The 24,319-nt window shown below is 48.2% G+C and overlaps 2 protein-coding genes across 3 annotated transcripts in view; both read left to right on the forward strand.

The window, feature by feature from the left end:
• The window catches only part of LOC114796434 (myosin-IIIb-like), a 63,069-nt gene extending 45,244 nt beyond the window's left edge, over positions 1-17,825 (forward strand). The window contains 5 exon segments of the mRNA XM_028990424.1: positions 676-748; positions 9,532-9,632; positions 10,095-10,141; positions 10,483-10,613; positions 17,554-17,825. Of these exon segments, the coding sequence (XP_028846257.1) occupies positions 676-748; positions 9,532-9,632; positions 10,095-10,141; positions 10,483-10,591 (330 nt within the window). The 3' untranslated portion in view covers positions 10,592-10,613; positions 17,554-17,825.
• Positions 17,826-18,555: 730 nt separating this feature from the next.
• Positions 18,556-22,760, forward strand: LOC114796441 (transcription factor Sp5-like). 2 transcript variants are annotated; one of them, XM_028990431.1, is made up of 3 exons: positions 18,556-19,503; positions 19,798-20,782; positions 20,896-22,760. In XM_028990431.1, exons 1-2 carry the CDS (start codon positions 19,453-19,455, stop codon positions 20,770-20,772), a joined length of 1,026 nt encoding a protein of 341 aa, XP_028846264.1. In that variant the 5' UTR covers positions 18,556-19,452; the 3' UTR covers positions 20,773-20,782; positions 20,896-22,760. The 2 variants fall into 2 exon arrangements, with proteins under 2 accessions (XP_028846264.1, XP_028846263.1); XM_028990430.1 differs by having other exon boundaries at positions 19,798-20,970.
• Positions 22,761-24,319: the final 1,559 nt, after the last annotated feature.

Raw genomic sequence — 24,319 nt, forward strand, 5'->3', positions numbered from 1 at the left:
AGATCTTTTCTCGAGTGGCAGGGTGGCACGGGGAAGGAGAGAATCAGACGGGTGGAAATCCACGGCTGAGAATAAACGCTCTCTCCCCCCACCCCGGGGTGATTTGTCTTTGCGTTTCTCCCTCTACAGATGTTAGACCCCCTCTTCTTCTTCTTCTCCTTCTCCCTCTTCTTTTTTTTTTTTTTTTTTTTTAAGCAAAGACCTCAGGTTCTTTGGTACCACTTTGATATCCTGCTCGAATTCAATATGTGAAATAGAGGAGCCACTCTGTGACTTGGAGCACATCGCGCTTCTTTGAAGTCTGATCCAATTTTTGCTGCTCACCATTTGATGTTGAAAGGATGAAATGAAGAGAACGTACAGTTTTTGCCAGTAACTCTGTGGAGCATATGTAAGATTAAAAAAGCAAAATCCTTCGGAGGATGTACTTAGAAATGTTAAGCAGATTAATACTTTCCTATGGCTCTTTTATTCCGAGATAAAATTAAATATGTGTGAGGAGGCCTGCCCTGCTTTTTTTGTTTCTCTCTCCCTCTGGGTGAAGGTAGGGCCCAGCAGAATTAGCATTAGCACGTTCAATTAGCATTGCAAAGCATGCTAATGGCATCTGGTTGATTAAAGTAGGGAGGGGGGGCGGCTTTAATGTCTTCCCCGTCTGGTCTTCCTCCCTCAAAGGTCCACGCTGACGGCCGAGACAAAGGCAGGGCTGAGGGGACAGGTCACGTCCACCACTGGCACGTCCAGCAAGGTGAGGCCCCGTCCTCACGCCCTCCACGTGTGTGGTTGGTGTTCCGCCTCCAGGGGGGGGCGGGGCTTTTGTACAGTGTGTGTGTGTGTGTGTGTGTGTGTGTGTGTCTGGTGTTGGGGCTGTTTGTGGGTGTACAGGGGGGCATCATTAGCGTGGTTAGCGGGTGCGAGGTGAGGGATGGAGGTGCGCCGGGGATTACGGGGATTATCCGTCATAATGTGGCGCAGACAGGCCTCTCCGGCGGCTCTGGGATTAGTGTCAGAGCTCGGCGGCGGGCCTGGCTTAGATAGCGGCTAATTCCACGCCGCCGAGCACAGGTGACCCTTCTGCTCTTCAGCCATCATCATATATATTTTATTTGAATTCATTTGTAAATTTCCACCGCACAGTTAGTAAAATGGTGTATATATATTTCTGTATATTGGTTTATTTTTAGTGAAGTGAAGTGATCGTTGCATGTGATACCCAGCAGCACAGCACACAGTGCACACAGTGAAATTTGTCCCCTGCATTTAACCCATCACCCTGAGTGAGCAGTGAGCAGCCATGACAGGCGCCCGGGGACGGTGCGGATCGGGATTCCTGCACATCATTTTTGATAAATTTTTTTAAAACCAATAAAAAAAAATATGCACCATGGTTGCCAGATTAATGGAAATTGTTATCAAGTTAACTTTGAAAGTACTAAATGTTACTTTTTTAGAATAATTTTTTTCATTCTATGGATTATGGCACAAGGGGGGAACCATTAAAAAAAATACATAAAATGTCATATTTTTTATACCTGTGTTAATAGCATGTTGTGTAGAGGAAAGTGCTGTATGGTGATAGCCCACTGTATATAATGTGAAACGGGATTAAAGTGCATTCTGTCTAAGATCTGAATGTACTGGTTTCACATTTCTTCATGTACAGTTCACATGGCTGCCATTTACATTCAGAGACTCCTTATTCCTCTGGACGCAGATTAGCTTTCTAGGCAGGGAGTCAACTGCTGCCAATGACAGTTCAACTGGTCCTCAGTGGGCTTCTGATTGACTTTCATTTCAACGTGCCTCAGTGCAGCAATCAGAACGCATCGTGAAACGAGGACTTATCAATTTGTACGTCTATCATGCCATCATGTTTAATAATTGCTTCAGGAGCGAGCAGATAGTGCTCCATATCACCGCGCTCATCTATCCACTGCACACAGAGTCTTCAGATCACACCCCAATACAACAGGATAACGTCACGCGCAGTGGTGCGAGATACTTCGTTCCGGATTAGAGGAAACTTTAGAAGATGTGAGACTGAGTAGATCTTGATGTAAAGAATGAAGGGATGAAGAATGAATCGTGTGGAAGCAAGAGAGTTAATCAGCACACCGCGATAAAAGTATAAAAGCAGCATCAAAAGCAGAAAGTGCAGGTTCAGGGCAGCTATAGTCTCCAGTGAAGAGATCAGTGAGGATCAACACTCGAGTTCGTCCTTGGGTCGAGGACTGGGACGTGTTGTGGTTCGTGACTGCAGTGACAACTTCTGGCCTGTTTTGCCGATATGCCTCTTTCCGGTGTAAAATCTTAACGTCTGAAGTTGGAATTGATATCTATTGACCTGCAGACCCCACGCCGTGTCTTCAGGAATGATAAGAAGATCCTTTATTAGTCTCACAAGTGGGATATTTACATTGAAAGTGATGTGATTGTCATTGTGAGACACTGCAGCACAGCACACGGTGTCACGGTGAAACGTGTCCTCTGTATTTAATCGTCACCCTTATTGAGCAGTGAGCACCATGACAGGCGTGGGGACAGTGTGTGGGGACGGGACCTTCACCAAGGGGACCTCAGTGGCACCTCGGCGAGTCGGGTCACCATTGTCACGGCAGAAAGTGGACAAGATAACAGCAGCAAAATATAATCGCATAGAGAATATGCCGACTGTAAAAAAGTTCAATATACAAATAAATAGTCTGGATGTGAGTTTTAAAAATGAAGATGTTGGCGTGAAGTTGATCGCCTTTTCTTGGCAGGACCCACGGGGTCGGTACAAATTCATGAGGCCTAAAATCTGTATTTTCTACATCGCAGAGGCCCTCCTGCCGTGGTGATGAAAAGAGAGCGTGGAGAGAGTTGTTTAGGCTGAGGTGCCCCGTTATCTTCTCCTATGTTCTAGCGATGGTCTCCGCTTTGCATTTGTGAGGTCTGCTTGTGGCTGTGTGTGTGTTTGTGTGTGTATGCAGGCGCATAAGGGCCGGGGTGGCTCCAGCTCGCAGGGCCACGCTTTGATCCCCGCCAGATCAGAAGTGTGTTTCATCCTCAGGAGCAGGGAGTCCTGGGAGCAGCAGCTGCCAGATGTCTGGAGACCAGCCGCTGCGCTTCCTGCGCCTCATCCTGCTGTCGCCGCCGGTGATCCTTTAGCTCTCTGCCGGGGCCCGGCGAGGGCCGACCTGCAGTCGGAGGGAAGACGAGAGAGGGGCCGAATTAGCCTGGGAAATTAAATCTGCTCTTGAGACCTGGAGCTGCTCTACCTGAGCCTGTAACTCTAACGGACACTAAGTTCCCTTAAAACGCCCCCCTTCTGACACGGATATATAAGCAGGGCTGCGGCGCTTCACTTTCCACATGGGAGAGATTAGCCCCTTGTTCAGGGGAGCCTGTTCAGGAACAATCCCTCCGGCGCCTGCTGATGCCTGTGGTGAGATCTTTTGTGGAAGAGCCGCCTTACAAACGCGCCACGCCGCGACATGTCAGCCCCCCAGTGTCTGGGTGGCAAGAGGCTGTAGTCACCAGTTCCCCCATCAGTACTCTGGAATTAAAGCGCCTGATAACCTGCATGTTGGTGTTGGTAGTGGGCGTGGTCACGTTCACTAGGAATTAAAGCGCCTGATAACCTGCATGTTGGTGTTGGTAGTGGGCGTGGTCACGTTCACTAGGAATTAAAGCGCCTGATAACCTGCATGTTGGTGTTGGTAGTGGGAGGGAAATGGAGGAGAAAGGGGGGACATGTACGTTGTGCTACACCTGGGCATGTCACGTGCTGACAGGAGCAGTTTAAATCCTCCGGAAGTAGGTTATGTGAGAGCTGTCAATCATGCCTACAGGCTCCTCCTCTTTTTATAAAAAGTATTAGTTCACCTTCTGAAATATTTACTAACAAACTCCTTTCAAATAACTAACAAGCCGTCACTTTCTGTAAAACAGACGACATTAGTGAGCATTTGCATACAGCAAATTACAGTCATTATTTACAGGGACAGTCCCCCTGGAGACACTCGGGTTAAGTGTCTTGCTCTGGGACATGATGGTAGTAAGTGTGGTTTGAACCTGGGACTTCCTGTGCGGTTGTCCAGTTCAAAGGTCAACCTCAACCTTCATAAATAGGCTACAGCCACATGCAGCGAAAATGCATCCCATAGATACGCGTTTACTGTCTTAAAGGACAGTCTGTCCTGTTCTAATGTCCAATTTGGTAATATTATTCCCCAAATGCAGGAGAGAAACCTCACCTGTCCTATAATCTGCATATTAATGCGCCTCTGAATGTCTGCAGGAAATAAGTCACGTTTGTATTAAAAAAAAGGAGAAGAAACGAGGCGCGGCGGGGCCGATATGATCAGAGCCGCCGTTTCTGCGCCGCAGTGTGGTAAACAGGATAGCGGCGCGGATCAGTCAGAACTGACTTTATGCCGTGTGAAAACTGAGCTACTTATGTTAACAAGCTTTTTGAAGATTACGGCTGTGGTAAACATACATGTCAGGAGCGAGGCGCCGAGAGAGCGGTGGAGGGAGGAGGGGGTGGAGGACGAGGCTGAGAGCAATTATAGCCCGAGTGTGATGGAGGGAACTCGAACCTGCGCTCAGCAGAGACTGAAAGAGCCTTAACGGTCTATAAAAGTGTTGGGGGGAAATGTACGTACGAATTCCGTACGAATAACCTGCTTTTTTGGGCGTGGCATGGCCGAATAGCTGCCTTTTTACTCACATGTTGTTGTTCTGCGCCGCCTTTACAGGTGCAGAGTCCTGGTGGAAATTCTGTGTTCACGGTGGATGAACCCACGGCACTTTCATCTAGAAAAGCTCCTTCACAAGCGCTTTTTCTATATTCTTTATATTATATTCTTTGGCAACTGAATACATTGTAATATAATATCATTGTGTTCTTGTTTTAAACTGAAATTCGTAACGCGTTTCCAGACATGCGCCGCATTGACTCGTTTGCACAGCTCAGAGACATTCGATTACAACCATTTCCCTCTTCTGTACTTTACATTATTTTGCAGACGCTTTTATCCAAAGCGACTTACAGGAGGGTTTCTATAGATTTCGAGTTTACAAAAACTAAGAGCCCTGATAAGGCCGAGCATGCTGGGAGATTGTTCAGTGCTAGATGAAGAAAAATGAATTCTCAGATGTAGATAATGTTCAGAATTATGTATTATGAAATTTATCATCACATTTAACTATGCATGATGATAATGTGGCCCCTTACAAGGATGCATTTCAGCTTCACATGCTCAAATAATAAATAGGGCTGTTAATTAACAAATTAATTTACCACAATAACTTACAATTCAGTCCGGTTGTAGATCCGGTTAAGTGAAGCATCAGCCAATCGAATTCCTGGTCTTGGATGCAGCAGCTGTTTAACTCGGGCTGACCTACATGGATGTGGGAAGAAGAACCCGAGCGCCATCAACACCGATGTCTCTTGATTTTGTCGGGAATGAGTAGAGTTACTGAATATGGTTTTAATCATGTCGAATATCCGCCTGACGTCTTTCATCTGACGTGAAGCGGCGGCTTTCTGTTCCCCCACAGTGACATTTTGGGGTCACCTGAGACATGTCTGAGGTCAGTAGTCACAGTGTTCTTGAAGTGAGACATGAATTGAGGCCGTGATTTTTATACTAACACACACACAGTCTCACAGTCTCTGGCACAAACACACAGCGAGCACACGAGTCCCTCCCAGTTGTCAACCGCAGACGGGTGACACGCCCCGGCTTTGTTTGGAGGGGACAGTTGAGCCTGTCCTACTCTCTTCCTCCTCCGTATCCTCCGTTCCTCCTCCTGCCTCCATCCTCCATGCTGCAGAGGAGAAATCTGCTTAACGCCGGACTGTCTCTGTCTGTTATGACGAGTAGATATTTCTCTTTATGTTCTAATAATAACAGACAGATGTAATGATAAACTCCTCAAGGCACCGGTGCTGTACCCCTATTTATTTGGGCCAGTGGTGACCTAGCAGGTGAGGAAACGAACCCGTAATCAGAAGGTTGTGGGTAGGGCTGAAACGATTAGTCCCGAACCGCCAAGGTGCCACTCAGGTCCCCTTGATGAAGGTCCCGTCCCCACACGCTGCTCCCCAGGCGCCTGTCATGAGGCCCTCTGTCACCAAGGGTGACGGTTAAATACAGAGGAGTCATTTCACCGTGTCACCGTGTGCTGTGCTGCAGCGTCTCACAATGACAATCACTTCACTTTCACTTTGTCAAATTTTAACAGGATTTAACAGAAGTTATTGTGGTAAATGTTTTGCTAAATGAGCGATTAATCTGTCAATTAACAGCCCTATTTATTATTTGAGCATGTGAAGCTGAAATGCATCCTTGAAAGTGGCCACATTATCATCATGCATAGTTAAATGTGTCATAATACGTGACAAACATTATCTACATCTGAGCATTTAAAATCAGATTATATTTTGCAGCAACAGCTTTCTCAGTCCGGCCTTGTGAAATGTAACATGGACTGAATACAAATCACCGTTTCATGTGTTCCTGATCTTTTTAATGCAATTTTTGTCCATTTAATGCAAAATTTGTCCATAAACCCTGTAATGCAAATAATTTGCATTGGAACACATTTATTACTATCAAATCAAGATTTATTTTTTATTAAATACACACAAAGGGACTAACCACCCTGCACCACTTTTTTCTTCATTTCCTGTAACTCCTGATTGTAACCAAGACTCTACTGCGGCTATTCCTGTCCTTAATCTTTACATCAAGCTGACATTTTAGTTTTTATTAGTCCAGATTCATTTTACTCAATTTCAGTCTGAGCATTTTGTCTTATTTTAGTCAGAATTATCCATGACCATTTTAGTCTAAAAATTGTATTTTATTCTGTTTTTTAGTAATGCATTTCTATTTAACCCGGTCAATACCGAGTAGAACAGACAAAAAGAACATTTTCTCTGAGTCAAACCCATTTCATAATTAAAACAGGGTTATCTTATTATTACATTTCTGTTACCTTATAGTCTCAAGAAACCTTGACATCCATTCCAGACGCAGAAGACGCTCTGATTCTTTTCCACCTCATTGTAAAGAAAGTGCGTCCAAAGACCACTTCTCCCAGCAATCTGTCATCCGGTCGCCACCACAAGTATCCTGAAATCGAAATAATCGAATAGTGACGTCATCTGCGTGGCGACCGGATGACAGTCGCATATAATAATAATTAAAAGAGCGGAAATAACGTCTCGTCTCCTTTTCACCAAACGAAAATGCAGAGACATCTTAATATAACATCATTTTTTTTTTGTAAAACACACTTAGTCTCGTTTTTATTCATCAACAATATTACATGATATCATTTATCATAGTTATTGTCACATGACCAGCATTTACACCTTGTCTAGATTTCATCACGTCATAAAGATATTTAGTCAAAAATTCCGTTGATGAAACAGCAGCCCTTAATATGATAGTTGCTTTTTAATGTTTTTTAGTAAAGTAATTGTTTTAAATTCATCTATCAGTCCGATAACAAGCGTTATCTCCGGGACCTTGTGGTTCTGGCCTGTTTAACCAACGTTTAACCAGCATGGCTCAAACGAAGACACCGGCCATAAATCACGGTACTCGGGATCTGGTAGAACTCCTGCTCAGGAACCTTCTACGGAATCTCACATCGACGTGTCCGTGTCTGTGTTTGGGAATTTGTGAGTCGGAGATTCTGGCCAGCTCACGCCTCATTTAGACATCAAAGACAGCGCTGATGATTCTTCCTTATAATCCGAGCCGTCTTCTGTGCCACAGTGGCCTCCATCTGAATCAACAAAGGCCCCGGTGGGCCGGGTCAGGTGACCGGACCACGTGGTGCGGCGGGCGGGATCGATACGCAGCTAAAAATCCCCATTAGCTGCTGAAGAGCGTGCTGGAATTCCTGCGTTTCGAAAGCATCTCCGCGCGGCTTTGATGAATGAAAGGAGCACCTATCTTAAAAAGAGCAGCGGCCCTTTTTATCTCGCAAAGATGCAGACGTCGTACAATGCCTGTCTCTCTGGATCCCTCCGGAATTTCGCTTTTTAAAAATTGTATAATTATTTTTAAGTGAGTTGAGTCAATATGCCATGAATTAATCAGCAAGCCTGCGTTCCTCGTGGGACGCTCGGCCCCCCCGCCCCTAACAGCAGGCTCCGGCGCTGCCAACATTAGCAGGAGGCCGGGCCCTTTCCGAGAGCCGCTCCCGGCGTTGGCTGCGGGCCCCTGGGACGTCTCAGCCCCCCGACCAGAGGCTCTGACCCTCCCTCTGATCCGCTCGCCGCTCTAATGGCTGTGGGTCAGGCCGGGTAAACGCCGATCTGAGCGCCGGGGCCCCGCTGGGGGTCAGCTGAGGGCTCCTGGCCCTCCTCCGCAATTCATATCCGTGCGTGGATTTCTGTCCGTACCAAGTAATTAACCATGCCAAATAGCAAATTGTATATATATATGTATATATATATATATATACATCAATGATATGTGTTATGTGATAAAAAAGGACGTAGATGTGTGTAAAAGTGGAACATCTGTGCTGATTAATTAGGTGTGATGTGGCTCTTTCATCCCGTTTCAGGGCTTCCCACCCGCCAACTGATATTTTAGTTGCTTTCGGGAATGACTGTGTGGAGAAAGCAGACGCTGGAGATTTAGTACTTTTAGTTCTATTTGTTCATTCAAGGTTAAGAACATTCCATGGCTAAAGAGGCAGAACGTAGTTCAGTCACTGTGCATGGCAAATAAAAGTGGAACGGGGAAACGTGGAAACATCTGATTCCACGTTCAGTGTGAGCCACAAACTCAAAATGTCCAAAATTCAAACCAAACTCACAGTAAATCTGCGATGTTCGGAATTCAGCAAAACGTCATCTCATGGAGGAACTTTATTTGTGCTTATTTGAACAATTTGGCTGGAATATGAACCGAGGAACATATTAAAACCCCTTCCTGCACCAAATGACCTACGTTCCCACACCCCGGGGGACATAGAACACAGCACAAGTAGGGGCCACGTGACCTTCGGTAAATAGTTTTGTAAAATAGTGACGACATTTGTAAAACCTCCCGTACAGGTAATTTGCACGTGAATAATTAATATTTGAAAGAACCCGCAACTCCTGTAAGGGTTGGACGTGCGGAGAGGATGAAGGAGAAAGCGTTTCCGGCCAGGAAGTGGAGAGGAAGGCGGAAAGCTCCCCGCTTTGATGTGTGTGAATTGAGACGTGATGAAGTCTGTTCAAAGTGGGTACAAAGTAGTGCTAAGCTGGGGAGAGTAAACGCAGCTTTAGTCAGGGTTTCGGAGCTCAGCCGGCAGGAAGGATGATGAAGGAACGTCCTGTCGTTCTGCAGAGATGAAAAAGGATCCAACATTAAATATATATATGTGTGTGCTTCCTTGTAAGAAGGTGTTTCTTCTTCTTCTTCTTCTTTCTTTTTTGTTAATAAAACATGCACGTGATGGGGGTTGTGGTTGTGGTTGTTGGGGCGCTTCACTCTCTCCCTCTCTGCCGGGCCGCCGCCGCCGCAGGTCCGGAGCCGAGGCCTCAGCAGCGGGCCCCTCGCCGGCGGGGCCAGCAGCCCAAGCTCCTGAACAGCGCCGAGGACAGCCTGTACTACAACCAGCTGAACGTGAGTTCGTGGTCCGCGGTGAAGCCCCCTTTGTCTGACTTTGTTTCCAGATGATAATACAATTAGGGGTACCTGCGCCAGCGGCCTGAAGCCCCTCCCCCCAGGCCGCCGCCCGCCCGCCCGCCGCCGCCGCCTCTTGTCTCGAACATGTGCTTATGCGCTTTATCTGTGGCTTTCATGTCGGGATGTCTGCCTTCACGGTGAATAATTGATGTGGTTTATCAAAGCCGAGCAAGATGCCTGCTTCATCAGGCTCACTTCAGCGCTTTGATCAGAAAAAATTATGCTGTGACTTCTGATAATATCAGCATCTGCTCGCATTCAACACAAAATCACTTTGAATTAAAAATTAATGATTCTCTCTGCTCGTCTTTTGACTGTGTGTGCGTGTGTGTGTGTGTGTGTGTGTGTGTGTGTGTGTGTGTGTGTGTGTGTGTGTGCGCTCTTGGCCCTTTCCACCAGAGAACTCTGGATCACCAGGGGAGCAAGAGGAAGCCGAGAAAACTTGGGTAAATAGCAGTTTCTTCTCTCTCTCGGCGAACCGGAACAGAAAAGGTCCCTTTGTGGCCTGATTCTCCTGTTTTATTTTTTGTGTTTTTCCCCCCATTTCATGTAAATGCCGAGCTGAAAATAAGAGGCTTTTAGAACAGCTCCTTTCCATGATTCTCCAGGAAGACTCTTTAGAAGAATGCAAATTTGAACGTGGCCAAGTCCCCCTGTCAGGGCGGTGACGCAGGGACGGGGGGATTAACACTTTTTAAAAAGAAGCTGGGAGGGAGCGATAGTGTGACGTCCCTTTTCTTTTTGTCCTGTTGTCTTCACTTGTCCCTTCCCCTGCGTGCTGTCACAGACAAATCAAAGTGCTGGACGGCGAGGACGAGTACTACAGATTACTCTCCACCGCCGAGTCCGTCCCCGAGGAAGACGTCTTCTCCTCCTCCCTGGTCAGCCCCACCTGAGCCTTACCGAGACCCCGAGCTGGTAAGGGTCCGGTTCTGCCACCACCTGCGGACATTCATTATCAGCATAATAATAAAGAACATTCGGAACCAACTGCACTTCATATCTAATTTATCATCCGTGAACGAAGGAGTTTATTCACAACATGATGGTCGCTGTTAATGTCATGATGTTATATATATAAATATATATAAATATATATATAATAAAATTCTGGGTCAAAGGTCAAGTTGACTTAAGGAACTTTTTTTTTCACGTTCACGTTGAAGAGGTTCATTGAGATTATCCAGAGTTGTCCACGCTTTTCTATTTAAACTCTGCACTCTGGACAAGGTTTTGGTCCAGTACATCCCTGTACGTGGCCACAGTCACCTGTCCTGTCCCCACAGCATGATGCTGCCACCACCAGGCTTCACTGTTGGGACTGTATTGGACAGGTGATGAGCAGTGTCTGGTTTTCTCCACACATACCGCTTCTATACTGGTCTCATCAGACCAGAGAATCAACTTCTCCCCATCTTGGAGTCCTTCAGGTGTTTTTTAGCAAACTCCATGCGGGCTTTCACGTGTCTTGCACTGAGGAGAGGCTTCCGTCGGGTCGCTCCATGAAGCCCTGACAGGTGGAGGGCTACAATGATGGTTGACTTTCTACAACTTTCTCCCATCTGCATCTCTGGAGCTCAGCCACAGTGATTTCTGGGTTCTTCTTTACCTCTCTCACCAAGGCTCCTCTCCCACAATAGCTCAGTTTGGCCTGAGGAAGGTTTCTGGACTTCCATTTAAGGAGTATGGAGGCCACTGTGTTCTTAGAATCCTTAAGTGCAGAGCTCTTCAGGCAGTTCCTTTGACCTCATGATTCTCATTTGCTCTGACGTGCATTGTGAGCTGTAAGGTCTTATATAGACAGGGGTGTGGCTTCCCAAACTCAGCTGGACTCAAATGAAGGTGTAGAACCATCTCAAGGATGATCAGAAGAAATGGACAGCACCTGAAGGGGACCATGTGATGTTTTGTTTGTCTTTGTTAATAAATCTGCAGAAATGTCCACAATTGTGTTTTTGCTGTGTGGTGCAGTGTGTACATTAATGACGAGAAAGAAAAAGGAGCACAAGAGAGTTTTGGTTCTGTATCTGAGCACCTCAGCGTGTCCTACAAACAGCTGTAGAGCAGGAACGTTGGAACCCGGAGGATCTGGTTCCCCGGACCCAGCAGCGGAGGAACATGTGATGATGTCATGGGTGGTTCGTGGAAGACACTGTTAAAGGAATTAGACCAGAGGTCACGCTTGTTATGGGGATCTGAAGGTCCTTAAGGGCCAGCTGCAGATGACTTCTGGAGATCCCTTCCCGCCTGTATTTAGAGCACTTTGATCTTCTCTCCGCCTGGAGACCACGATTATTCTGCCATCCTGACTCTTGTGTACTATGTGACTGCTTTTATAAATATGGCCAGAAGTACAGTTCTAGAACTCGCTCTTCATTTACCAAGTGCTGTGCTTCAGTGAACCATCAGTGATGACATTTACCACACCGTGGGGAATGGGGTCACACCGTGGGGAATGGGGTTTGAGGTTTCGCCCAAATCGGCTCAATACACCAATTTACATTTTCAGCATTTATCAAACATGACTTACAACCAATAGTGACAGGGACAGCCCCCCTGGAGACACTCGAAGCTAAGCCCAGAGACACTAGTGGGTATTGAACCTGTGTCTCTGTGGTCTGGTTTATTCTTTATTTAAATTTTACAGCACTTAAAATCATGAGAAAAGCGTACGGAGCAGCGAAGAAGGTAAAGAGAGGCGACTCCTCGTCTTGCAGGTAGCTTCCGACATGGTCTACACAGACGTATCCGAACTTTTACTAGTAATTGACATACATATAAACAACATATAATTACTTTATTCGCTCATTCGTGTTAAGTACAGAACTCCACATGTGTTCATTCATAGTTCTGATGCCTTCAGTGAGAATCTACCAACGTAAATGGTCATGAAGATAAAGAAAACACGTGGAATGAGAAGGTGTCCAGACTTTTTGCCTGTACTGTACGTATCATGTGTGGGTTTTTTTCTGTTGTCCTGTCGAATTGTGACAACACTCAACCCGTCATAAAGCTGAACGATTTGCAAATGCCATCGCAAATCAACTGACCCACAATTCATTTTGTCTTGAGAATTGTGATTAATTCTGTCCAAAATGCACGATTAATTAGTTGCGTTTTTAATCAATTAACAGCCCTGGTGTGTGTACCTTGTATATTAAATAATCATTGTTGTTTGATGACACTTCTCTGTCACTCGGAAGTGAAAGTGACGTGATTTGTCATTTTGAGACACAGCAGCACAGCACACGGTGACACGGTTAAATACACGGTATTCCTCTGTATTTAACCATCACCATGACAGGCGCCCGGGGACCAGTGTGTGGGGACGGTACCTTCATCAAGGGGACCTCAGTGGCCCTTCGGTTATGATTTCCTTCCTTACCCGCTAGGCCATAACACAGTCATATCGACGGAACAGAAAAAGCAGGAATTCGGTCTTTTTCCGTTTAAGTGTCGGGGCGAAGCTTCCCCGGTAAAGTACTTTTTAACATTTGCATATCATTCATGGCATCTCCCTTTGTTGACACCCCAGGGCCTCCACCAAGATTTTGATCTTAATAAGAAGAGTGAGAGTGATGCGACTGCGAATCTCTTCCTCTCGGTACTCGCTGCCTGGATAGCGGGTGGAGGGACACGCCGTCTCGGTTAAAAAGCGGCCTGGAGACGGACGAGGTGGACGCCGGCCCGAATTATTACATGTAACATGTTCCGAACGGCAAATCCTCGCTGTGGAGGTGGATCCTGGTGCGGTTCTGCCGGTTCCGGCCGTGTCCGGCGGTAATTAGTCCCTCCGCCGGGAGAATTTAGTTCCTCTGAAGAGCCGTCTGAAGTAGGTCACCGCGGCGCCCGGGAGTGCCTCTTAAAAAGTACACCCAATTCGTTAAGTGCGATCGTGCTCCCCAGATTATTTGGGCCCTGTTTTGCCGTGGAAATCCATTTTCACAGCCGCTCGTTTCTGGTGACACGTGGCGCCGGGGACGAGTGCTGTTGACAGCTCTGCCACCCCGGCGTCGTTTCAGCCGCGCTTAATCACCCACAATACGTTCGGGGGCCAGGAGTGGAAATGCTGTCGTATCATCGATGTCAACAAAATGATTTGGCTTCTTTAACGGTCCGTGAACCCGGTTTAGATGTGACTGCTACTCTCCTGGAGACTGGGGGCTGCATGTAAATTAGTTTTGTAAATTACTTGTATGAAATGTCATTTTTGAATGAAATGTTCATTTGATTTGCAAATCACCGTGGTCAGGTGATGAGTTTTAACTATCGTGAGAGAGGAGTGAAAATGGCTGCTGAAGAGGTGAAATGGAGCCACGGCCGACGCCCCTACCAACACCAAGATGTGGCCAGCGCTGTAATTCAGGCGCTCCGATGGCTGAACTAGTCAACATGTAATGGATAATGGGGTCGACTTAATAAAAATTCCATAATGAGGCGTGCCCTGATTATCCACGTCAGAACGTGACGTGATCCTTTCCGTACAAATGCATTCGTTTGGTAAAACGTGTGGTTTTAATATGATTAAAATAGAGCTAATTTAAACCATTTAGACTCACATGCCAGAACTTTCATACATTCTGACTCCTGTAAACTCTCCCGGGGCGGTTCAGTTGAGTGTGTGCCGTCGCCGCTCAGGATTCTGGGTAATACCTGTAGCGCAGATGAACAGAACCCTGCTCTTTCTCGCTTCCATGAGGCTCTCGAGTGGATCTCGGCCTGAGGTTCAAAGGCAAAGTGGAGTAAACAGTGGCGGGAAGCGCACCTGTCTTCTTTACTACCGCTTCGTAAACCACTCGTCCCCTTTTGTTTCTTCCGCTCATCAAATCCGCTTTTTGTCCGTCCTGGTGCCTCAGGACGACTTTTAATGTGGTCGGACAGCCATTCCTGCCATTTTTAAACAGAATACTTTATTTTTTTACAAAGCTTTATGCAGCCGTATCAAGAATTTAAATGGCACCTTTCAGAGACGCTGGGTGCTACAAGCTTTAATTAACGGTGGAAAAAAGTGTTTGTCTACCACCGTAATGCTCCTGCCTGTATTAATGGCAATATCTGACTTCAAAGAGCGCACACAAATAGGCCGCCATTGTCCTGCTGCTGTATCCCCCGAGTTCAAAGGAAAAGTGTTTGAATAGCAGCTCTTTTCAGATAAGCTCGCTCTTACTGCAGGTAATGCGCCGCTCCAACACGGGCGCATTCAGCGGCAACTTCGCCGCCGCAAACTTTCTGCATGAACACAAATAAAAATGCTTTTTTTTTAAGCCCCCGAATAATCCGCATGGGGAATGAAGTGTGTTTTAAAGGAGCAGGTGCTGTGGATTAAGGCCGCGCCGCGCCGCGAGCGGCTGGGATTGATGGGAAAAGGAGGGACGGACTGATGTCAGCAGCGCAATGTATAAAAATCAATCAATAAATGTGTGGTGTGTGTGTTTTCCTGTCTCACCGAGGACCACGCTTCCCCACAGGCACGGAAAAGTGTGGCATCGTCAAACGGGTCATTTTCATTCAAAGATAAACCTGCTAAATTCATTGCGTGTAAAGTGAAATATTTGGGTTATTATGCACTTGTCCTGTCTGGCTCTACGAACTTTTTTTACTGAATTACAATATCAAATGCCCTGTTTCACCATATTCTCATTGCACTGGTACACAAAAGAAGGAACCTTGTTTTTTTGGAGTGAGGTTCATTTTAGGTTTTGAAAAGCTGCATTGATAATGCACTTGTTTTTTAACAAGAAATTCCTGAAATCAAGAAATTCTCACAAATGTCTGTGTGAGTTTCCTTTACTTAATCATTTTTAAAGAGATGCTCCACAGCTAAACTTAAACATTAACACTACACAAAATATAGCAAAGCTCAAAAACACACAACACCAAGATATACACACTCACTATCGTGCAAATAGCAATACATATCTATGAAGAGCGAACAATATAAAATGTGTACAACACATTAACACAGTGCAATTATCCGGAGGAAATGAGTGTTTGGTCCCATTAGCATTTTACTGTATATGAAGCAACGATGGATGCACAGTTACAGCAGCGTTGTAAATATTTCATCTTGTATTATTAGGTAACAGCGTACGTATAGTATTCAGGTCCCCAGGACGATGGTGTGTGTGGGAGAGAGAGAGAGAGAGAAGGAGATAAAAGGGTGAGTGGAGTGTGCACATCAAAGGCCTTTTAATGACGAGGGATGCCATTAGGGTTACGGTGGCCTTTGTTTCTGCTTCCTCACACCTGCTATTTGTCGGGGCTTTTCTATGCACAGCTGAATTGGCCCCCGAATTTGCATGAAATGCACACAGGAGGGGACGGAGCGAGCGTCCCCCTCAGAGCAGAATACGGGGACGTTGGAGAAAACTTTTCTCTTCCCGCCTCTGGGGTTGGCAGAAATCAGAGCATGAAATTGCGATTAGCCCCTCCCGGTCTTGCGGGCGGGCTTGGCACAGTGGAAAGGTGTAACCTGTTTTGTTTGGCCTGGACGCCGCGCGCCCAGATGGTGTGACCAGCTGCCTTTGAATAAGCGCGACGCGGGAACCGGTGTGAGAAGCGGCGAGGTCCCGTTTCTATTCGCCATGCAGAGCGCGGGAATCTGTCCCTCGTCCCTCCAGGAGACTAATGTGGCCGCGGCGGGAGCCCAGAAGGAGTTCTGCTGGTGTCAGGTCGGGCCGACGTGATTGTCATTGTGAGACGCTGCAGCGCAGCACACGGTGACGGTGAAACGTGTCCTCTGTATTTAACCGTCTCCCTTGGTGATCAGTGGACACCATGACAGGCGCCCGGGGAGCAGCATGTGGGGACGGGACCTTCATCAAGGGGACCTCAGTGGCACCTTGGTGCTCAAGAACCGAAACAGCTCACTTTGACGGTCTAGAACCAAGAACCAGAACAGAATTAGCATGACTCCACCCCCGGCTTAAAAAGGGGTGGAAAAGGTTTTGATTAAGAAAGAAGTATTTTGTGAAGTGATTGTCACATGTGATACACAGCAGCACAGCACACGGTGCATTTAACCCATCAGTGAGTGAGCAGTGGGCACCATGACAGGCGCCCGGGGGACAGTGTGTGGGGACGGTGCTTTGCTCAGTGGCACCTTGGCGGATCGGGATTCGAACCGGCAACCTTCTGATTACGGGGCCGCTTCCTTCACCGCTAGGCCACCACTGGCCCCTGTGCACCACTGTGTTAAACCAACTAAAACCAGACTGGCTTTCAAAGTCTGACATTGAACAAGAAGTCAGGGCGTCCGCTCAGCTGCTTCAGAGTCCAGGTCCACGAGGTCTGTCCAGCGGTCCCCCGCTCCCATGGTGGGCCGTCCCCGGGGGACTGACCCCGGCCAGGTCGGGCTCTGGAGGCTCCGCCAGGCTGCGGGCGGGGGGGGTGCGGTGTCGGATTGCGGGGCGAGATCTCTGTGTCGGGGGCCCGAGCACAATGGCAGGCCTCTGTCAGAGCCAGACTTCAAAGGTCCCTCAATGACTGCTTAGAGTTGGACTTTGTTGTAGATCACTGAGGAAATTCACAGATGTTTTCTCATACGAGACACCATTAGAGCGGCTCAAGTACCGGTAGCCTGGAGCGCTTCTCCCTCTCCTCCTCGCCGGCGTGTCAGACAGATGTGGAACCGGACTTTTTTTTTACTTTCTTTCTTCTTCGTCTTCTGGTTTCTTCCCTTTTTTCAGCCTGTCTGTCCATCGAACGTAAAAAAAAAAAAAGAAAAAAGTTCTGTAAGCTGCCCGAAACATTTTCCACGCGTTTTCATCAGATCCAACCGTATTGTCTGGGAAGAGGGACAAGTAGAATTCAGAAGGTCAAACGTTGACTTGACCGCTGCGCTCTTCTGTGTCCTCAGGTCACCGGTGAAGATGAAGACGCACCTTCCACGCGGGACGATGGAGCTGAAGGAGCATCTGCAGCGTGGACATGCACAGCGTGGACATACACCGCGTACCGTTTTATAACCTCCATTTTATTTCTGTAGTACCGCGCCTCTCGTGTCCCGTGTGTTTTTGGTGTCCGGTTTGTGTCCACGTTTGTGTTTGATGGAAGGTCATGTGACCGGATGATGCTTTTTGTTCGCTTTTGTACTTTATGAAATGAAATAAAATTCCCTCTGCAACTCCAGGGACTGAAGCCGTTTATAAAGCTGGGGTCTCCTGGGAAGGCGGGGAGGGTCGGGGGTCCAGACGTTATCCCCGCGTCCAGAGGTCCACCTGATCTCCTGTGTTGTTCTGGAGGACTCGAGTCCCTTTAATGCCACTGCTGCGGTCCCCACAATGTCCCTGGTCCGGGAAAAAACAATTATAATACTTCATCCTGTACGCTGTAAAAACCATACACGCGTCCCCTGTTTATCCTGCATGTGAAATTAATAAACTGTCCAGAAGGAATATGAAGCAAACTGGTAATCAGAACCCACTCAGGTCCCCTTGATGAAGGTCCCGTCCCCACACGCTGCTCCCCGGGCGCCCGTCATGGTGCCCACTGCTCATCAAGGGTGACGGTTAAATGCAGAGGAGACATGTCACCGTGTGCTGTGCTGCTGTGTTTCACTTCACTTTTAAAGACTAATTACTAATCTATATAAATATAGCTGTCTGACACGGGGCTGTGAGATGTGTTATACTTTTTAATTAATAGAAAAACCGCAACTTTCAGCTTTTGGTCTCCTACTGTTAACTAGACGGTTTAATTCGTATTCATTTTCATTTACTCCAGTGCCTGAAGGTGTGGGTGGGGTTGTGGGGCGGGGTTTTGTGTTGTTACCCGGCAGATGAAGCTCGACAAGCGTGGGGAGGAGCAGCGGGCGGGGACACCAAATTCTTTCCACTTTTCTTAAGGATGGGAACTCCTCCCTCCATCCCTCCCTCCCTCCCTCCCTCCATCCCTTTCACATCTTTAGCCTCCAACTTTTCAGGAAACACCCAACAAAGACATCAGCCACGAGCAACTAATAACCATATTCGTACAGCGTCTCATGTATTAACATTTACAGCATTTACCAGACGCCCTTATCCAGAGCAACTTACAGTCAGTAGTTAGAGGGACAGTCCCCCCCCTGGAGACACTCAGGGTTAAGTGTCTTGCTCAGGGACACAATGGTAGTAAGTGGGGTTTGAACCCGGGTCTTCTGGTTCATAGGCGAGTGTGTTACCCGCTAGGCTACTACCAGCCTTATTAAAATGTCAAATTCCGCTGAAATTCCTGTTGAATTATTGGGACCTGTGGATCTTTTTTTCGCTGTTGTCACCTCACCTTACAAAAGTTGTCATGCAGCTCCGATCTCCCGACATAACAATGTCACATTGTCACACAGAGCCCAGCTACAAATCCTTAATTACAAAAAAGGGGGATCAGATGGCTGCGGCATCCAATACCGGGGTCTCCAGGCGGCACGGGGTCTTTGATCAGGAAAATCCAATTATTTGTGTATATACATTTCCCACATAGTGATTACTTCATTAATTGTCCCGCCTTTATCTCCTCCCACCCCACCCCCCAATAATCAGCCCTTTTATCCACAGCAACAAACACACCATAGGAGCTTTGTGGATTCAAAGGATTTGCTTTCCCGTCTCAAAGAGCCGCTATTCTTTGATGATTGGGCAGCGGCGAACTTCAAAGCGATAAATCTTCATCCTGACTGGCTGGCGGCCCCCCAAAGTCCTTATCAAACCCCGAGAAGTGATCCTTCACTCCGCAGATAGTCCACGGAGATCTGGAGGAGGAGGAAGCAGGAGGAGAGTTGAGGATGGCGGCGGTGGCGGTTCTGCGGAACGACGCGCTCCAGGCTTTCCTGCAGGTCGGTACCGAACCGTTTCTTCCCAATTCGGGCTTTTTATTTTGGGGTGAGAAAGCGGACCGTCCGGCGGCGCACTTCCGTTCTGGGACACTTTTGCCGCCTTGACGCGCGACTCCGGGAGGAAATTGTCCCCAAGTGTCCCGGACCGGCGTTGGCATGACAACCGGTGCCTCGTTTTTTTTTCTGCGCGTAATTACGCGTAATGAAATACGCGAATCACGTATCGAGAAGAAGAATAAAGTTTTGATTGACAAAGTTTGCGGACTTTGGTGAGTGAACTTTGTTTCTCCGCAGGATCGAACCCCGAATTCCTCCCCGGAGAACAACAGGCACTCCCCCCTGGCGCTCCTGGCCGCGACCTGTAACCGGATCGGCCACCACCACGGCCCCGGCGGCCCGGACTTCCTCCAGGTCCCGTACGAGAGCGCCCTGGGGTCCCCGTCCCGGATCTTCCACCCCTGGAGCAGCGACGGGAGCCCCGGACTACCCTCCAAACCCCAGCTGCCCTTCCCCTCCCACCACGAACTGCCCCTCACCCCGCCGGCCGACCCGGGCTACCCGTACGACTTCCCCCCGGTCAAGATGCTGCCGTCCCCCTGTCCCCCGTCGTACGTCCCCGCGGTCACCTACGCGGCCCCCGCCCCCATGCCGGCCTTCGTCCCGGGACACTCCGGCCTGGTGCACCAGCAGCAGAGACAGCTGTCCCCGAGCCCGGGGGAGGACATCCCCTGGTGGAGCCTCCAGCAGGGCGGCTTCCCGCTGCAGAGGAGCCTGGTGGCCCAGTACCAGACCCAGATCGCGGCCCTCCTGCACACCAAGTCCCCGCTGGCCGCCGCCCGCCGCTGCCGCCGCTGCCGCTGCCCCAACTGCCAGGCGTCCGGCTCCGGGACCGGGACAGGGGACGAGCCCGGCAGGAAGAAGCAGCACGTCTGCCACGTCCCGGGCTGCGGGAAGGTTTACGGCAAGACGTCGCACCTGAAGGCGCACCTGCGCTGGCACTCCGGCGAGCGGCCGTTCGTCTGTAACTGGCTGTTCTGCGGGAAGAGCTTCACCCGCAGCGACGAGCTGCAGCGCCACCTGCGGACGCACACCGGGGACAAGCGCTTCGTCTGTCCCGACTGCGCCAAGCGCTTCATGCGCAGCGACCACCTCGCCAAGCACGTCAAGACGCACCAGAACAAGCGGGGCAGGGACGCGGTCAAACGGGAGGACACACGCGGTGACACGAGGCACAAGTCCCCCAACTGTCCTGTAAATACGGAGTTCTGACGGTGTCCAGGTCCCAAGACGCACCAGAGCAAGCGGGGCAGGGACGCGGTCAAACGGGAGGACACCAGGCACACGTCAAGTCCCCGAACTGTCCTGTAAATATGGATTTCTGACGGTGTCCAGGTCCCACCATGCACCGGAGCAAGGACACGGTCAAACGGGAGGACACCAGGCACACGTCAAGTCCCCAAACTGTCCTGTAAATATGGATTTCTGACGGTGTCCAGGTCCCACCATGCACCGGAGCAAGCGGAGCAAGGACGCGGTCAAACGGGATGACACCAGGCACACGTCAAGTCCCCGAACTGTCCTGTAAATACGGATTTCTGATGGTGTCCAGGTCCCACCATGCACCGGAGCAAGGACACGGTCAAACGGGAGGACACCAGGCACACGTCAAGTCCCCGAACTGTCCTGTAAATACGGATTTCTGATGGTGTCCAGGTCCCACCATGCACCGGAGCAAGCAGGGCAAGGACGCGGTCAAACGGGAGGACACCAGGCACACGTCAAGTCCCCGAACTGTCCTGTAAATACGGATTTCTGATGGTGTCCAGGTCCCACCATGCACCGCAGCAAGCGGGGCAAGGACGCGGTCAAACGGGAGGACACCAGGCACACGTCAAGTCCCCGAACTGTCCTGTAAATACGGATTTCTGATGGTGTCCAGGTCCCACCATGCACCGGAGCAAGCGGGGCAAGGACGCGGTCAAACGGGAGGACACCAGGCACACGTCAAGTCCCCGAACTGTCCTGTAAATACAGATTTCTGATGGTGTCCAGGTCCCACCATGCACCGGAGCAAGTGGGGCAAGGACACGGTCAAACGGGAGGACACCAGGCACACGTCAAGTCCCCGAACTGTCCTGTAAATATGGATTTCTAACGGTGTCCAGGTCCCAAGACGCACCAGAACAAGCGGGGCAAGGACACGGTCAAACGGGAGGACACCAGGCACACGTCAAGTCCCCGAACTGTCCTGTAAATACGGATTTCTAACGGTGTCCAGGTCCCAGCATGCCACTAAAATACTGTGTGTCCAAATAAAGAGTTTAACGTTGTGGACCCCTGCCTGCTGGTCTTTGACGGTGGTCTGGGGACGGGACACCCAGGGACGATCAAATATCGCTAAGCGAAGAAAATGCTAATAAAAGACGTGATGAATATTTCAGTGTTGAGTGAGTGAGGTAGATAGATGGTTAATAGACACTTTATTGATTTATAGGATTTATGGGCGTGGTTCAGGGATGGCGGGTTATCATCTGCGCTGGTACTCCGGTCAGCTCGCCTGGAATTCTACTATTTGGTCGTTTTCTTTGCGGTTTAAATGTTGGGTGTCTTCTAGAACCTGAGAGGTTCCCAGAACCATGCACCGGGTCAAAGGTGAAAGTCCGAAAACATCTTCTTCAACCCAGAGTCGGGGTTCAACCTCAGATCCAAGAAAAAAGCCGCGTCGTCTTTTTAACGCCGTCTTAAGGGCCTAAATACGTAAAAACACAAGGACATGAACTGCAAGAACAGGAAAGTTCCGGAACATTTCTGGCATCTACAGAGGTACGGGTCGTCCTGTCTTTTCGTCCTGTCTTTCAATTGTTCAGTGAAGAATCAAGTCATGTTGCATTTTCTTAAAAATAAGTCGGAATATTCCAGGTTGTTTCATCATTACTCTCCTTATTTGAGGTTAACTGTCCCGAATAAGACATCTCGTGGAGATTCCTTCTTTTCTGACATGAAATGAAGTTTTTGCCGACTGCCTGTCCCCTGTCATGCCTGCCTGTCCCCTGTCTCATGTGTTTTCTGCGGTGACCTGCGGACATATCGTCAAACAAAGATCCATCTTTTCAATTCTCGTCGTATGATCACTGCAAGAAAAGTAAAGTTCACGTCTTCTATGAAGGACAAGTTATGAAAGACATTTGTAGGTCAAAACGCAGGTCATTTGTCTGAAATCGCTTTTAGTTTCATTTGTCGGTTGTAATTCATGTAAGAGGGTTAATTGAAGGTGAATTTAAAATACTTCTGTGACATTTCCATCACATTCGTCTGGACCCTGGAGGTAAGATGATGGCGTGTTCATCGTGTTTGAGCCGATATGGAACACAGCCGGCAGACCAACTTCACGTTTAAACTCCACGCTTATTAAATCTGCCATGATGTCCAGTGGTCTGTGTAAATCCTGGTAAAGCACCGTGGTAGTGGCCCGGAGAGTAAAAAGTCCCTGTCCCGGTCACGTCTGGTAAACACTGGAAATATTCACATTAAAGGGGAATTCTTCATCATTGTTCCAGAACTTCAAACATTTCTGCACAGCACATAGAATCCAGGAAGTTCAGGTGTCCACGTTTCCACCAAACTTTACTCTTTACGCAGCCGATTCTGGTCGAGTCGGGAGATTCTGTTCATTTTTATATTTAATTTCAGAACGTTGCATCATGTCGCAGATTATCTCACACCGACTGTGAAATTGGAACTGTTGAAGTGACCCCCCTGTCAGTGTGTTGTACCGCCACCGTGCGGCGAACAGAGGAAACGTCCCTCCGAAATAAACTCCAACCGAATGACGTCACAACTCCCCTAAAATAAACCAATAAACATTTTTTAAAGGTTTGTAACGTCACTCTTACTTTAACACTCGGGCTTTTTTATTGTCTCTAAATTATTGTAATAATGTTTATTATAGCGTTGAAATATGATATCTGTTTCTGGAGTTATTATCGATTCGATTTTTTTTCGATCGAACGTCGTAAAAACTCGATATATGGAAGAAATAATGTAAAAACCTATATTAAATGGGATTTCTATTCGCGGTGCTGAAGCTCGTAGGTGTGGCGCCGCTCGACGGCCGAGTGGGGAACTGCAGGACTCGCGTCCCCGCGGCGACACAAGTAAACGAGGTTTGTCGTTTATCTGGAAATGAATAAATTTATTAATGACATGAATCATAATTACTTAAGGTAAGGTAATAATAGAAATGAAAAATAAATGGGAGGGGACTATGGGATGCGGTGAAAACTAGTGAGGACTGACCTGATTGGTAATTGATTGGTAATTGATTGGTAATTGATTATTTGAACTGGTTTCTTGCTGCCATCTTGTGGTTTTCTCAGCCAGGTGAATTAAAAACATTAATGACGTCATAATTATCGACGCGCCCGTCAGTTTGTGTGTTTCTCGGTGTGTGTGTGTTTGTGTTTCTCGTGTGTGTTTCTAGGTGTGTGTGTGTGTGTGTGTGTGTGTGTTTCTCGGTCTGTTTGTGTGTGTTTCTCGGTCTGTGTGTGTGTGTGTGTTTCTCGTGTGTGTTTCTAGGTGTGTGTGTGTGTGTGTGTGTGTGTGTTTCTCGGTCTGTGTGTGTGTGTGTTTCTCGTGTGTGTTTCTAGGTGTGTGTGTGTGTGTGTGTTTCTCGGTCTGTTTGTGTGTGTTTCTCGGTCTGTGTGTGTGTTTCTAGGTGTGTGTGTGTTTCTCGGTCTGTCTGCGTGTGTGTGTGTGTGTGTGTGTGTGAGAGAGAGAGAGAGAGAGAGAGAGAGAGAGAGAATAAAGGCCACGCCCA

The sequence above is a fragment of the Denticeps clupeoides genome, chromosome 9, assembly GCF_900700375.1.
Source record: "Denticeps clupeoides chromosome 9, fDenClu1.1, whole genome shotgun sequence".
NCBI classification, from domain to species: domain Eukaryota; kingdom Metazoa; phylum Chordata; class Actinopteri; order Clupeiformes; family Denticipitidae; genus Denticeps; species Denticeps clupeoides.